Source organism: Astatotilapia calliptera, unplaced genomic scaffold (assembly GCF_900246225.1).
Source record: "Astatotilapia calliptera unplaced genomic scaffold, fAstCal1.2 U_scaffold_5, whole genome shotgun sequence".
Taxonomy (NCBI): Eukaryota; Metazoa; Chordata; class Actinopteri; order Cichliformes; family Cichlidae; genus Astatotilapia; species Astatotilapia calliptera.
The window spans coordinates 246522-263388 of record NW_020535789.1 but is presented as its reverse complement, the minus strand read 5'-3'; the positions used below and the strand labels follow the sequence as shown (position 1 = coordinate 263388).

At 36.4% G+C, this 16867-nt stretch overlaps 1 protein-coding gene and 1 long non-coding RNA gene across 2 annotated transcripts; one reads left to right on the top strand and one right to left on the bottom strand.

The window, feature by feature from the left end:
- Window positions 1-6446: 6446 nt before the first annotated feature.
- LOC113018200 (uncharacterized) lies at window positions 6447-9224 on the bottom strand. Its single transcript, XM_026161262.1, has 4 exons — window positions 8936-9224; window positions 7791-8111; window positions 6993-7258; window positions 6447-6777 (listed from the first exon to the last, which is right to left on the bottom strand). Exons 1-4 carry the CDS (start codon window positions 9084-9086, stop codon window positions 6676-6678), a joined length of 840 nt encoding a protein of 279 aa, XP_026017047.1. The 5' UTR covers window positions 9087-9224; the 3' UTR covers window positions 6447-6675.
- Window positions 9225-10708: 1484 nt separating this feature from the next.
- Window positions 10709-14543, top strand: LOC113018237 (uncharacterized). Its single transcript, XR_003271730.1, has 3 exons — window positions 10709-10982; window positions 12917-13072; window positions 13490-14543. It is a non-coding gene; the product is annotated as an uncharacterized LOC113018237 (long non-coding RNA).
- The last annotated feature ends 2324 nt before the right edge of the window (window positions 14544-16867 follow it).

Sequence of the window (16867 nt, the reverse complement as noted above, 5' to 3'; positions counted from 1 at the left end):
ATCTAAACATGGTCTATAATGCTAAATTAGAGCTAGTGAGGGCTCTTCATATTTTTTTATTTCAGGGAATTTTCGTACAAACTCACCATTTGAAACTCTGACCTCAAAGTCATAGTATGTATCTGGAACAGAAGATCTTCCTAAAGCACACCTGTACATTCCTGAGTCAGACTTGATCATGTGTGTGAAGGTCGCAGACACAATTCCTCTTCCTGGAGATCCATCTTTATAATTAATGCTGTATCTCCCACTCTGAGCTGTGCTTCCATCTGTTTTAATGAGGATATCTTCTGCTCGCTCACATTTTTCCTTACAGAAGAACTTTGTGCTTCCAGACAAATATAAGCTGCAGTTAAGCGTGCCATTTAATCCTTCAACTGCAGACAAAATATTGTGTTTTGCCTTGACTAGCACAGCTACATCTGTCAGATGAAAAGAAATGATAGCAAAATTAAAAACACAAAAAAGATAGATATTCACAACATAAAATAATGTATGAAAATATGTGTATTTTATGAAATGATTCATAAAGATGACTTCCATTTCTTTTTATTAAAGAGAAACATTAAGATCATCAGTCCCCACCTGATAAGAAGCAGAAGAAAAGAAAATGGAGGATTTTCATTCTGACTTCGATCCTGATGCAGAAAAGTTGTTAAACTTCAGAAGAACAGTGTCTGACTCTTCACTCTGTCTGTGTCTGTCAGATCATCAGAAAACTGAAGTTACTCAGTAAGTTGTTTCCTTTTTATCACTTCCTTCAATTTTTTTAGATGCATTCATCACATGCTAATGAGGATGATGATGTGATAATGAAACGTATGTGTGTACAAAACATCGTATATCTAACATTATGAATCTGCCTTTTTGTAGATCAGTACTGTGAAGTTTCTCTGATGCTCTAAATGTGAATAAAAGAGTTTCAGACCAAGTCTGACTTGAAATCCTGATGGCAGGTGGTTCACATGAAACAGATTTTTCCTTTGTTTTGTAGCCATGTAACCATTTTATAATTAATACAATGTTCTTCTTGTCAGTGAGGGCAGCAGCCAATAGTATACCATAAAAATATAAAATTAAAAATATCTGATCAAATCATTTCATGCAGGAATCTTACAAATAAAATTCATAAGTAACAACAACAACCACTCACCAGCTTGGGAGATGGAAGAAATTACATTGAAGGTAAAAATAAATACTTCTGTTGTCTCCTTCCTGGTAGTTTGGGAGTTGTTTTGGACTTCTGTGAAATTTACCAGTTATTAAAGTAGGAACAAGCTGCCAGTTATGCTTGCTTTTAGACAGTTTGTCAACTCCAGAGAAGCATGCACAAAGCCTCTCTTTAGCCCATCATAGTTGGAGGAGGGAGTGGGTTTGTCTTACTGTCACTAACTCACTGTCAGACTTAGTTTACAGTATTGATATAATTAACCTGGTTAAACAGGCGACCCATATACTGAAGGTTTGAGTTCTCAATGCAGGACATAGATTTCCTGTGTGTCATTTCCCCTCTCACCCTCCCCACCCTCCTGTCTCCTATCTGTATGTACATAACTTAAAAACTTAGATCAAACAGATAAGAAACACTTTACTTGGATTGAGACTGTTTTGTGTGGTTTTTGTAGCTTTTACACATCCTCTGCATTTTTGAAATACTAAATATTCATAACAGTCTCATTTAGATAATCAACAGCAGAGCTAGTTCAAATTTACAATCTTGATTTTGTTATTTTTTATGATAAACCAAAGAAGTCTGTACAAGAAAAAGACACTGGACAGTTTCCACTGCCTAGAAAGCTCCATCCCTGAGAGTGATTTTGTAATTTTTAGTAAAACATAAAGCTGTTGTTTTCAGATTAAGAACTCGAATCTATCAGGACTTCACAGCATACCACATTTACTTCTAAACTACGTCAGAGAAATGATAAGATGCTAACAAGATAGTAATTTGCTCAAGACACCAAACATTTTGGGTTTCACTGACACGTAATCTATGATGTTGTGCAACCACGTATTGTATCTTCATACAAGCTACTTCGTTTACTTGGAAACAGTAAAGCACGGCTGTTAGAGGCTGTAAGAATAGTCTGGTGGAGAGAAAACAGTCAGTGTTTTGCGTCAGTCAGTATGATACAGGAAAAAGTAACCTGAAATGTTTCTTACTCAAAGGTGTGAGTGATGTATGAGTGTTGTGTGGTTAGTTGCTTGTAGTACAGTAATTTCAATCTCAAAGTGACAAAACAATTCTGAAAAAATAAAAAATATTTTACATTAAATTGCAGTTTTGTGTTTTCTGGATTATTCTGTTCTCTGAGGTAATGATGTGATACTAAGTTCTTCAAAATAACATGCTTTTTTTTAATGAACACAGAAGTAGGTTGTCAGATTTGTAACATTAGTTCCACTTTCTGTTTGAGGAATGCAAGAATTTTCCAATTTCTCATTAATACTATAAAACATCACAGTTTGTTTATTGTCAAGGTGCAAATTTATTGCGTGAGTTATCTGAGCTTTTGTTTACAACGTGCTCGTGTAAAATTAACTATTTAAAAGAGAAATATGCAGACTGCATTTCAATTCAGTTTAATTCAATTATATTTATATAGCGCCAAATAATAACAACAGTCACCCCCTTTATATTGTAAGCTAGACCCTACTATAATACATACAGAGAAAACCAGATAATCAAATGAGCCCCATGAGCCAAGATGGGCAGTAATGCGTTACAAGTAACACGTTAGTGTAATCCGATTACTATTTTCAAATAATGAGTAAAGTAAGGGATTACTATTGCAAAAAAGTTAATTACATTACTGTTACTTCCCCGTAAGCACGCTGTGTTACTGCGTTACGAAACTGTGATTTTGTTTGCGAGAGTGTCTGATGACAATGATGTAAGCGAGTGCGATGTACACTTCACATGAAGACCAAAATAGTTCCAAAGGCCAGATCTGAATGAGGGTGGGGGAGGTTCAATTTGCCATGTTGCAATGAGAGCTTAACTTCTGTCTTGCTAGCTTGTGCTGCGCTCAGTCGATCTGCGCTCAACAGTGCAGCCTACACGGAATAGTCGAACGCAGATCCACTGAGCTCTCAACACAGAGCACAGACAGCATCGTCAGAAGAAAAGTTGATAAAATAAATAAAAAATGTTGTATTGTTCAATACATATGCATACCGAACCGAAAGCACTGTATCGAATGGTTCAATATCGATACGAGTATCGTTGCAACGATACTCGTATCGATATTGAACCATTCAATATCGATACCCCTAATATATATATAGGGGTATATATACATTAGTATCGAGCAATACAACATTTTTTATTTATTTTATCAACTTTCCTTCTGACGATGCTGTCTGTGTTGAGCACTCAGTGGATCTGCGCTCGACAGTGCAGCCTAGGCAGAGTAGTCGAACGCAGATTCACTGAGTGCAGGGCAAGCTAGCGAGACAGAAGTTAAGTTCTCGTTGCAACATGGCAAATTGAACCTCCCCCACCCTCATTCAGATCTGGCATTTGGAACTATTTTGGTTTTCATGTGATGTATGACCCTGAAGGTAAGCGCGTCATGGACAAAAGTAAAACAGTATGTTGGATGTGCCACGCAATGCTCAATTACATGGGTGGGAACTACTGCGTTAGCGCAGTTTGCTCGTTAACGTGTTGGCCGTCCAGCCCCACGCACGGGGCGATCCGCGGTAGCTCGTTAACGGAGATTTGCTGTGTTGTGGCGTTAACGTCATTTCAACGAGATTAACGCTGACAGCACTAGTGGGAACACAACGAATATGACTGCACATTTACTCCGACATCATCCTAGTGCAAAGACAAGTGGAAGCAGACAAAAACAACAAGCATGCATGCTACAAACTTTACCCGAGTCATTTAGACAGCCGTTAGCACATGATTCTCCTTATGGGGACCTGATATGTTTAATATACTGCTGAGAATATAGCCCAGAAGAAGCGTATAGTATAGCTTTTATTTTGGAAAGAGCCATTTCTCTGTAATAAACTCTCTTTTCCAAAGATGAGTGATTCCTCAATCAGATATATTTACTTTTTTATTACTTTGTTGTTTCAGCAACATTAAATTTAAAAACTGTACTTTTGAGTTAAAATATATATTTATAATTTTAATAAATGACAAATTAAAAAGGCATGAACATTTTTGTTTGTATCGAAAAAATATCGAACTGTAACACCAAAGTATTGAGCCGAACTGAACCGTGAATTTTGTGTATCGTTGCACCCCTAATATATATATATATATAAAAGCATATATTACAGTAGTGAGCTTGAACTCTGGGTCAAAGATTCAAGTTGCAGTTATTTATATTGCCTATCAGCTTAAATCACTTAAAGACAAGTACCTTTGACAGTGTATATACAGATGTATTATACATGAGAGACAAATATTGTCCGTTTAATATGTTGGCATTACATTACATTTGGCTCAATACTCACATATACATGTAAAAACCAAATGTATGAGCAGTGAAAACTGTTTCTGATAGAATGAAGAGTAGACTGATATATGAAATATTCCTTTATTGGGTAATAAAATCAGACCATGTCATAACTGCTTTAAGTCATACAGAATAGATATCAGAGCCTTAAACAGGCTGACTTCTGCTAAATGGGTCAAACTGGGCAGAAAGTCTACAAACACATAACATCCTTATAGAATATGATGTAACACTATAGATCAACTTACCTCAGAATATATAAAGCATATAAACAATTACAGCAATATGATGCAACAAACACAGCAGTACTACTAATCCAAAATACTCAAAGCTTCATAGAACTGAAACAAACATTTATTTTTAGCTCCATTCTGCTGCTGATACATACTTTAGGTTTCTGAACATTAAACTTGTTGCTGCCTTTCATAGTGTGTAACCTGAAGGCCCTGAGTACTTTCTCCCACACTGAAAACACTGGAATGATACAATTATTTGAACATTACCTAATAAGACTGATTCAGGACAGACAGTTAGTGATTTTAAACTTTCCTAGCAGTCCTTCACAAACAGGGAACAGTCTGTCTATTCTCTCCATCTGTCAGCTGCTGCTGGCTCTTCCTCCTCCTCTTCCTCACACACTGCTGAGTTTGTCCTGGTGGATCATCAGGGGTGCAAAGCCTCACAGATGATGTGCAGCAGTGGGTCCCTCAGTCTGTCCTCACTCTGGAAACTTGCAGTTGTTACACATGGAAATCAAATGTGTGATAAGGTGCAGGATTCAAACACAAGTGTAACTTATAAATACATGTTCATACTTTTATTCCACAATCAGAGAGAAAGAAACAGAGAGAGAGAGCAGGACAGACAGACAGGTGACAGTCTCAGGTGTATACAGTGCTACACAACAGCACAGGAGAAGGAGGATTTAGTGTTTGTGTTATTACGAGTGCTAAACAAGAAGAGTTCCCAGATGGTACAGTGGACACATGTGTGACTCCTGTGATTAAAGCATCTTTCTTTCAGCTTAACGAGTGAACCATCAGCTCGTTCAAACACACGTTAAAGTCTGTTTGGCTCGACACCACCGAGCAGAGGCAGCAATATAATATAGTTAACATTAACGGTGCAGTGGATCCTGCTGGTGCCGTGATATTCAGGACTGCAAACCGACCAGCATCACTGACTTTCAGCTTGTTGTGTTTGTGGATATATGACTGACTTTAATTATCCATAAAATCATCACATTCTCTGTAAGATTAAAGTCAACTATTGAACAGCGTATATTTTACAGTAAAGGCTTTAAAACCAAGTTAGTACAAACATCACTAATGTCACATAACTTTGCCGACATGTGGCCAACAGCAATGTTTTAATGTTCTTCATTATTAAACATTCGCACATAAATAAGTGACATCATATTCACTACTTACTTTTGACAGTTCACTCTTCGGCCGCTCCCTTCTGCCATACTTTGTGGCAAAATTATCCACACCCACCGGTGCGCTATGGATTGTGGGATATATGGGACCACGAAGCGTGCACCGGACCACGCTTGATATTTGGGGAAATCGACTGTGCATTTGGAGTATGCATTTGAAGTACACTTCGAATTGGGACAGCCGACGTCGCGTGGCGGTGACGTAATCGCACTCAAAATACGTACTTCAAGTGTGCGGTCTCTGAATTGGGACACAGCCTCATTATTGTAGAGCACTCTGTATATTTCTAATTCATTTAAGGAAACATCACATTATTTTGCAGATGTTTATTTTTTTTGTATAAGTGATTAAAAGAAAACATGGCTGTGCAACTTAATACGTATGACAATATCTTCATTTTTCTTTGATTGTATATACCTTGTAAGAAAAGCTAGTAGTTTCAAACACATTGCATAAGTAAGCACATAAATTTCTAAATCACAGAGTACACAAATACATAAAGTAAAACCAAATGTGCACAACCTCTCCAAGTTAAAAGTTACAATGTTGCTTGATTACATGATTAGGCAGCCAAGCTTTGAACTTCCTCCAAAGTCTCCTTATTAATTATGCTGATACAGATATAGAACAACAGAACAACAATAAAACATAGTGAAGCAGATTGTATCATCAAATCTCAGAAACATGCTCAAAAACATCAAAACTAAACAGATATGAGAGAGAAGACAACCAAATTTTAAATCATGGGAATTTTTTACTTTTTAGATTTTGGTCTTTAATAATGCAGGTTTGGTCCCGCTGCGTTTGGGCTCTTTATGTTCTGAGGTTGGGTCCAAGCTGTCATGCGCAGCAAATAACTGAAACTAAAACAAACAAATAAAGCAAACAACATAAAACATGAGAAGTACAACAGATTTTCAACAACCATATTACCACATTACCATTTCATGGACATTGAAGTTTAAAAATAAGAAGCACAAAGTGGTTTTTTTTTTCAGAGACAGGAAAAAAAATGCTGCAACATTCAAAATATCAAAAGAAGTTCACCATATGAGTGACACAAGTGACACAAACTCACCTCCATGTTTGTGTCATTTTCTCTGGTGTTCAGTCCAAAGTTCCTCCTTGTCTTATTAATGTAGCAGAGCATGAGGAAAACAGCCATCAGCAAAACACCATCCAAGGACGCACGCACAACCAGAAGCCAGGAGGAGTCAGGACAATGTGTAGAGACTCTTGCAGTGACACTTTCACTCTGTGTTGCTTTCGTCTGTAGAGTGAAAGCAGGTGGGTTTGAAGCCATTTGTATTGCTGTTTGTAGTGGGGAGGCAGTTGTGTTTAAAGCTGTGAATGATATACAAAAACAATTAATAAAAAATCAATAGTAATACACACTAATACACCATAATAATAATACTGTCATACAGGTAAATACAAACATGTATCAAACACAAAAGAAAATGAATTTTGGAGATATGTGCAGTGATTAAAAGAAAACATGGCTGTGAAACTTAATACGTATGACAATATCTTCATTTTTTTTTAAATTAAAGCATCATAAGAGATATGGTTTTGCAGTTGAACAGATGATTAAATTTACCTGCACAAAAACAAAATAATACTCTGAGATTGGTCATCCAACCTTTTTTTAAATGTCAAACCTCTATTTCAATTTAGACAGTTTTAGGACAGTTTAATGATGTCTCAGCCAGTGTATCAGCTGATCTCGGGCAGTAACAACAATCTCACTGTGATTGTCTTTAATCTTATACTTATAGTTATAATTAGTTTACTTTGTTTTTGTTTTTGGTTCCTGTTTAAGTTGTGATCTTAATAATAATAATAATGTCTTTACTATTTTGAAAAAAAAACTTACCATGAATAACAAGAACATTTACACTGCTGTATGAATCTGGAGACAGAGGGTTTCCATAACCACAGCTGTACTCTCCTGTGTCTGACTTGGTCAGCTGTGTGATGGTCGCATACAGTCCAAATGTAGATACTGGTCTGTATTCAATGCTGTATCTGCCACTCACAGATTTATCATTGCTTGTGTCAATGAGGATCTCCCCTTCATTCTTACACTGATTCTTGCAAAAAAACTTCCTCTGTCCGTACACAGTATTAGAACATCCCAATGTGATGTTGTCTCCCTCAGTTTGTGTGCGATAAAAACCAACCCTTTTGCCCAGATCTGTGAAATACAAGAACATTCAGTTGGATTGGAGTAAGAACTGAAACTGTAAGCTATTATATCATAATTATATTTCCTGGTTAAAATAAACAAAGTTATCTTTTCATATTAGATCAGAAAACAACACATGCTTACCTGATCCTCTCAGAATCAACACTTTTTGTTGTACAGTATTTAATGAAGCCACGCAAAATGTTACCTTCATACTATGAAGTTGAAGGGCAGATATACGGACCCTTGAAGTTATTTTTTTCTTTCATTTGGCTTATTTTGTGAAGCATTTTTCAGGACTTGCAGCTAGAAGATCCTGGTATCAAAACTTATAATAAAAGGTGACTAACTTGTTTTTAGCATGAGACTTTTGGAAGATATTCATCTTTTTTGAGGTTTCTCAAATGACACAAAATTGGCTTCTGTTACTTATAAATAATACATTAATAGAATCTTTCTATTAAAATCATGATACAAGCCATCATACTTACACTCAAAATCAGTCAAATATGTGAACAAGAGACAGATTTGGCTTTAGACTGTGATAGTTTAATTTGTTGTAAAACTGTGTTGGTTTTAGCAGAGCTGAAATTTGACTCCAAAATCATTTTATATTGTTTTGGCTTTACACTGAGGTGCTAGAATTTCAATTCAACTGATGACACTACAGTTTTTACATGCTGTGTAAAATGTACACCTACATAGTATATCACATTAAAGTTACATTTATTGATTAATTAAACACCTTGATATAAACATGCTCTGTATTGCTAAATACGAGTTAGTGGGGTCCTTTACATTTTTTATTTCAGGGAATTTTTGTAAAAACTCACCATTTGAAACTCTGACCTCAAAGTCATAGTTTGTATCTGGAACAGAAGATCTTCCTAAAGAACACCTGTACAGTCCTGAGTCAGACTTGATCATGCGTGTGAAGGTCACAGACACAATTCCTCTTCCTGGAGATCCATCTATATACTTCATGCTGTATCTCCCACTCTGAGCTGTGCTTCCATCTGTTTTAATGAGGATATCTTCTGCTCGCTCACATTTTTCCTTACAGAAGAACTTTGTGCTTCCAGATAAAGTTAAGTAGCAGACAAATGATGCATTTCCTCCTTCAGCTGCAGACCAAATATTGTGTTTTGCCTCGACTTGCACAGCTGCACCTGTCAGATGAAAAAAAAACTATAAATATCACAAGATGAAAATATGTGTATTTTATGAAATGATTCATAAAGATGACTTCCATTTCTTTTTATTAAAGAGAAACATTAAGATCATCAGCCCTCACCTGATAAGAAGCAGAAGAAGAGAAAATGGAGGATTTTCATTCTGACTTTGATCCTGATGCAGAAAAATTGTTAAACTTCAGAAGAACAGCATCTGACACTTAACTCCGTCTGTGTTTGTCAGATCATCAGAAAACTGAAGTTTCTCAATAAGTTGTTTCCTTTTTATCACTTCCTTCAATTTTTTTAGATGCATTCATCACATGCTAATGAGGATGATGATGTGATAATGAAACGTATGTGTGTACAAAACATCGTATATCTAACATTATGAATCTGCCTGTTTGCAGATCAGTAGTGTGAAGCTTCTCTGATGTTCTAAATGTGAATAAAAGAGTTTCAGACTAAATTTGACTTTGAAATGCTGACGACAGGTGGTTCAGGCTCTTAGAGAAACACATGAAACAGATTTTTTCTTTGTTTTGCAGCCATGTAACCATTTTATAATTAATGCAATGTTCTTGTTGTGAACAGTAAAATGAAATGCAAAAAACATAGGAGTAAGGAAGAATATTAATGTATTTATTTATAAATCACCATGTTCTTTTGATTTTGCATTTTGAAATTATTCAATATCAAATAATTAAAATTAATGGCACAGTGCGCCAAATGGTGCCAAGTGTAAAATGAATTTAAAGAATTTCTTGAATGTGAATCAGTTTGTAATGTCTAACAAGGAAAACACATATCATGTGTGTCATTGTGTTGGGAAGGTTACTTTTAAAATGTATTCCACTACAGATTACAGAATACATGCCACAAAGTGTATTTTGTAACGTATTCCGTTATGTTACTCAATGAGAGTAACATATTTTACAACTACATGAATGTACTATTGCTGTGTGATTTATTACGTTTACTGGAGGTTATTCGCAATACCAATACCAACTAGATGGCTGCAGTGGTTATTATTATATTTGCATGCTTCTGTCTCCAATTTCTGGTTGGTGACAACTCGTACTTTTCGAATCTCCTTTCTCCCAGTCCATTCTCCCTGCAGCACGGACTACACTGTCCATGATGCTACATTCATTAGGGCTATGCCTGTAACTCTCTGCCTGTTGCTTTGATATTAAAAAAGTTTTTGAATAATAACTTTAAAAAATATTTCTTCACATCATTATGCGGCCGCAAGTAGGGGTGACATGGGGCGCAAGATTGAGACATAGACATTAGAGCCTCTTAATGCGTGTTTTGCTTGGGTTTCCACCGGCATGGAATTACCAAAAATAGAGAGGGCATAACCTAATATATGAAACAGGAAAAAAACAAAGTCTAATCCATTTATTTCAACCAAAGTACACTGAAAAAAATGCAATAGGGTGGTTGTTGAATTTGCATAGAATTACTTCATATATCCAGCATGACTAATTTAAATTTCACATCTAAACATATTTTTGTCTTTTAATTTTCACATATTCTTTAAGAATATTGATTCTTTTAGAACAAATCATGTTGAAAAGAAACAAGTTAGTCGTGTTTTATCCTCAAGCTCCGCCCCCTGGAAAGGAAAAATCGGCTGCGCTGTCCGCCATTTTTGTCTCTCGCTTTGGAAAATCTACTACCATCTGGAGTTTTACACTTGAAGGTAAATAAGATTTTAAAGCTAACACACCAGTGAGAACGAGTGTAGACCCTTTATATATGTGGACTTTTACTGGGTGTTGTTATTTTACAGGTATGTGGGCTGTTTATCGAAAACCATGAGAGGCCAATGTTAGCTAGCTCCAGTTAGCTAATGGTAACCGAAATTATGCGATAAGCAAATTAGTAATTAACATATATAATGTGAGTTAATATTGTTTCTATATTCTTTCAGTCTAAATTAACAGACTATTACAAACTTGCATCGGTGTCTGTAGTAAGTGGTGGTACCTGCAGTGTCTTAACCATTAAACAAGCTAATGTAGGGCCGGGATATGACTAGTTTGTTGAAACATGTCTGCTGCCAATTTGACTGCTCACACACGGTAACATTACCAGCACATAGCCACAGCCGCTATAAACATGCTGAAAGGTCAATCTAGCTTCTGTAGTCAGCAGCTGGAAGACTCAACACAGACCCAAGATTCAGTGTAACGGTTATCTAAATGTTGTGTGTCCTGTTTGTAAGCCCAGAAAAAGAAATTAAATAAAATGACGACCTTGAGCTTCAAGCTAATGTAAGCGTAATGCTATAGCATAAAGCGACTAATGCAATGATGAGGTTGTTAAATTAGTAAAAATACAGTAAATATATCCAACATGAATCATTTATATTTTTGGTCTAAACATAATTAAGTCTCACGCCTTTCACTTGTTTTAGAAGGATGTTCAGTCTTTTAAAACCAGTCATATCAAAATAACAGGAAATAGTTATGTTTTCTGTTGAAACTCCAACCCCCAGGGTGTGTTTTGCGAGGGAAAATTCACTGTGGCGGTCCGCCATTTTTTGTCTTCGCTTCGTTTACGTTTGGTGCTGAGCTTTACTTTGTCAAGGTAAACTGAAAACTACATGTTTGAGAGGAAACGAAGAGAACATCCATTAGATGGGGAAGTTTTTCTCATGAATTGCTGTTGAGCAACATAATGGAAAAAACAAGTCATTCCTTAAGTTAACTAACGATAATGCTAGCTTAAGCTGCGGGACAATATTATGTGCATTAGCTTTTTTTCAGTGTGTGCCCAGTCACATCCACTTGTTTTTTCTCAGTGAATACAGACTAACAAACTTGTGTCCATTTAGTTAACTGGTTGTACCTAAAATGTTTTAGTTATACAGTTAAATAAGCTAGTTTGCCATGGGGTGGGCTCTGTGTGTGTTGGGGGGGGGGGGGGGGGGGTGTCTTCACTAAAGTCGGTTTATTTAGGGCATGACACCTATGCAGTACTCATTAGGAGAGGAAGTGCATGACGTGGGGCTTTATTTCATGTTCTGGGGCAGTGAATGTAATCTACTGATAACATGTTAAAGACACACAAAAACCCAACAAATTATTTTAACTGATTTATAGAGAGACTGAGAGGAGGGCTTAAAGAGATAAAAATAATGACAGTATAAATATGTTAAATTTATTTTTTCTGTATCGATATATGGTGCTTATCCCTGCTGAAGGGCAGATTGGTGTTGCTTCAGAACAATTCTCTAGCGCTGTTATGTAGAGGTGTTACTGTTAAGGTTTTAATAACATTATTTTATTTACTAGTGAAGATTTGCATATGTTATCTCACATTCTGTAAGGTAAATTTTCTGGAAAGGTCAAATTAACTAATTTAACTAAGTATTAATGAAAGACCTTGATGTGTATATGACAATAATAGATGTAGTTTCTGGGTCATTTGGCAGAACTGCAAAATGGCCAGAAGGAGGCAACTGCTGTGGTTGCAAACAGGCTTTGGGTGGTTTGGAAGTAAGGGCAACTATGGAACTGCTCAGCAACATGGGACCCATAGCTAATAAATAGTAATATAACTTTGTGTGGATGTAACCTTGTGAGATTTGAGATTTTGACAGCATTTTTATGTGACAACTTCTCTTTTTAGATAAATGCAGAGTTTAAGCGCATTACCACCATGCCACTGCAGTCCAGATTACTCTCGCAGATAGATGTGCTATCTGACAAACTAATAAAGGTCTTCAAAAGGTGAGGAGGACAAATAGGAAGAAGACTTCAGAACATTCTGGAGCCCACGGCCCAGGTAAGAAAAAAATTAATTTGTGTATACACTTTAGGGAAAATAATAATTTTAACAAAATGCTGCTTGTCACTCTATGCCAGGAGTATGTTGAAAATCACCTGGGATTTTCACAATTTACCATGGGTGCGTTTTTTTTTCTTTTTCTTTTACCTGCATTTTTCTATGTGTGGAGTTGATAGTTGAACACCTCTCTGTGCTCTGACAGTATTCTGCTTCTTTGCATGGAGATTTCACTTCATTACCTTTTTAAGCATTCTGAGGACTCAAATCACATGCTGTAATGAATCCATTTTTGTTCACCTAATGTGTTAATGTTAACATTTTTTGGAATAGTGACACAGATTAAAATAAGATTTGGTATAATGTTCTTTGACCAGTGTTCTGTTTAATTAAATTTTGGAATTCTGCATTTTCTAGGCCACAGATGAAGCCATTATCCAACGATCTAATAAGGAAACAACCATGGGAATTTACATCATAAAGTCAAGAGATGCCAATGGCAGCCCTGAGGACATCGGGATAGTCCTTGAAGGCCAGAGAGTCTGGCAGGATTTGGATAACTATACCCTAGCAGCTGCAATGCTGTTTGGACTAATGTACACTTTGAACCTCACCTACCCACTGGAAAAGTATACCTTCGAGGTATTATAGAAACTGGTTATGGAGCTCAAAAGGAACAGCCTTTCAAAGAAGGCCCAGGTTCTCAGGACCAGACTGTACGATTGAACAGTTTTCCAGTTATGATGTGGGAACAACATGTTTACCTCTTCGAATATGTACCATCCTTTCTTTTAAGCCAGCACTGGTAAAGTTGCAGTACATAGTGAAACTTATTTTTCTGGCACTTTTCAACTTGGGGCCTTTATTACTGCAGTTTTCACTTTTCAAGCCATGGTTTTGTTTTGTTTTTTAAATTCAAACTTTGAATGTCCATTTTTCTCAATGGAAATGGCGCCTTGCACCAATTTCACCAATTTGCAATTTTTTTCCCAAGGTGCACCACTACAAACAGATTGCATCGTGTAGTATTAGTGATTGTGATGTTTAGTGATAGAAGCAAGCCAATACTAATCAGTTTAGGTCTCTTGGTTGTGTGCCTGTGGGTTATAATGTTATTTTAAGTCTCTTCTTTGTGTCATTTTAATAATTACACCCCTGTTGCCATATTACCTTATGGTTCTTACATTTAAAAAAACTATTTTTTTACATAAGTGCGATGTCACAAGGCCCCACAATGTTGAATTCAGGTTCCAGCAGATAACTTTGAGGAATGTTGTGGAATGTTTTTCAAGAGATGCATTGTACAAATATGACTCATGTATATTTTGGAAGCCTGAATTGAAAGTCCATTTTTACAACTGTGTAGTATTTTCAAAAATACAGGTCATTGTTCAAAAATGTTTTGCTTATTTCTTTGATTGAGAGAAAGTGTACAGTACATACAGTAAGATCAGCCTTAATTTAGTTTTATTTATTGAACACTCAATTATATATTAGATTATATATTATATATTAGAAATTTGTTATAAAATAAAATAAGCTTACCATAAAATAATCTTGTCAATATAACACATAGTAGTCCAATACAATTAACACAAAAAGTTCATGTCTGATAAACAAGTGGTTTCTATAAATATTTGACCGGAATGAAAAACATAACAACAACATAAAAAAGTCATGTTCGTGTTACCAGAAAAATGTGTGCAGGTATAACATAAAAAACTAAGGTTAACCAAACATAACTTAATTTCGTGCAACCGCTTACAATAATTTTTTTATGTTTATACCACTGATTATTTTTTTCAGTGTAACTGTATTCTAAAAATCACCTTTTTAAACAGTAACTGTAACAGAATACAGTTACTCATATTTTGTATTTTAAATACGTGGTACATGTATTCTTTTACTCCTAAACACTGTCTGTCAGTGAGGGCAGCAGCCAATAGTATACCATAAAAATATAAAATAAAAAATATCTGATCAAATCATTTAATGTAGGATTCTTACAAAACAGGTTCATAAGTAACAACAACAACAACCACTCACCAGCTTGGAAGATGGAACAAATTACAGTGGAGGTAAAAATAAATACTTCTGTTGTCTCCTTCCTGGTAGTTTGGGAGTTGTTTTGGACTTCTGTGAAATTTACCAGTTATTAAAGTAGGAACAAGCTGCCAGTTATGCTTGCTTTTAGACAGTTTGTCAACTCCAGAGAAGCATGCACAAAGCCTCTCTTTAGCCCATCATAGTTGGAGGAGGGAGTGGGTTTGTCTTACTGTCACTAACTCACTGTCAGACTTAGTTTACAGTATTGATATAATTAACCTGGTTAAACAGGCGACCCATATACTGAAGGTTTGAGTTCTCAATGCAGGACATAGATTTCAATCCACCTTAGACCATTTCCTGTGTGTCATTTCCCCTCTCACCCTCCCCACCCTCCTGTCTCCTATCTGTATGTACATAACTTAAAAACTTAGATCAAACAGATAAGAAACACTTTACTTGGATTGAGACTGTTTTGTGTGGTTTTTGTAGCTTTTACACATCCTCTGCATTTTTGAAATACTAAATATTCATAACAGTCTCATTTAGATAATCAACAGCAGAGCTAGTTCAAATTTACAATCTTGATTTTGTTATTTTTTATGATAAACCAAAGAAGTCTGTACAAGAAAAAGACACTGGACAGTTTCCACTGCCTAGAAAGCTCCATCCCTGAGAGTGATTTTGTAATTTTTAGTAAAACATAAAGCTGTTGTTTGCAGATTAAGAACTCGAATCTATCAGGACTTCACAGCATACCATTTATTTCTAAATGCTAACAAGATAGTAATTTGCCCAAGACACCAAACATTTTGGGTTGCACTCACATGCAATCTATGATGTTGTGCAACCACGTATTTTATCTTCATACAAGCTGCTTTGTTTACTTGGGAACAGGAAATTAAGTAAGCACGGCTGTTAGAGGCTGTAAGAAAAGTCTGGTGGAGAGAAAACAGTCAGTGTTTTGCGTCAGTTAGTGTGTTACAGGAAAAAATAACCTGAAATGCTTCTTACTCAAAGGTGTGAGTGATGTATGAGTGTTGTGTGGTTAGTTGCTTGTAGTACAGTAATTTCATTCTCAAAGTGAAAAAAACAATTCTGAAAAAAAAATATATATATATATTACGTTGAGATTGACTTGAGTACCCATGGCAGAGCAAAAAGATCTCCAGACCTGAAAGGTGAACTGGGGTCCTTTGTCTGATGTGATTTCTGCAGGGATTCCATGGAGCCGGAAAACATGATCAACCATTAGCTTAGCAGTTTCTGTGGCGGTGGGAAGTTTGTCCAGAGAAATGAAGTGCGCGGCTTACCTTTGCCATACCTTCTCGCAGGGCGAGAAGGTATGGCAAAAGCAGGAAGCACCGGAGCCAGTTCAAGATGTTTCTCATCCTGACTGTATTGCCGGGAGAGGGCGTCGGCCTTTTATTTTCTTAGAGCCTGGACGGAAAGAGATCGAGAATCTGAATCGATCAAAAAACAAGGACCACCTGGCTTGGCAGGCATTCAGTCACTTTGCTGTCCTAAGGTAGGTAAGGTTCTTGTGATTGGTGAAGATAGTGAATGGGTGCTCCACTCCCTCTAATAGGTGGCGCCATTGTTCCAGAGCAAGTTTGATGGCTACCTGACTGTAGTTCCTTATGAAACGCCAATAGAAGAAAGCGTTGTAGCTGCTTGCAAGTCGTGTGTGTGAGCCATTCCTGAACTGCCCGGATCTTGGCTGTATCCGTCTTCACCTGCCCTCCAGCT

Excerpts from the sequence above, each read along its gene's own strand:
- LOC113018200 (XM_026161262.1), bottom strand. The coding sequence starts at position 9,086 with ATGAAGTATATAGATGGATCTCCAGGAAGAGGAATTGTGTCTGTGACC. Across the intron at positions 7,259-7,790 it reads AAATGTTCTTGTTATTCATG|CTTTAAACACAACTGCCTCC; the intron begins GTAAGTTTTTTT and ends TATCATTCACAG. Across the intron at positions 6,778-6,992 it reads AAAATGACACAAACATGGAG|TTTCAGTTATTTGCTGCGCA; the intron begins GTGAGTTTGTGT and ends TGTTTGTTTTAG.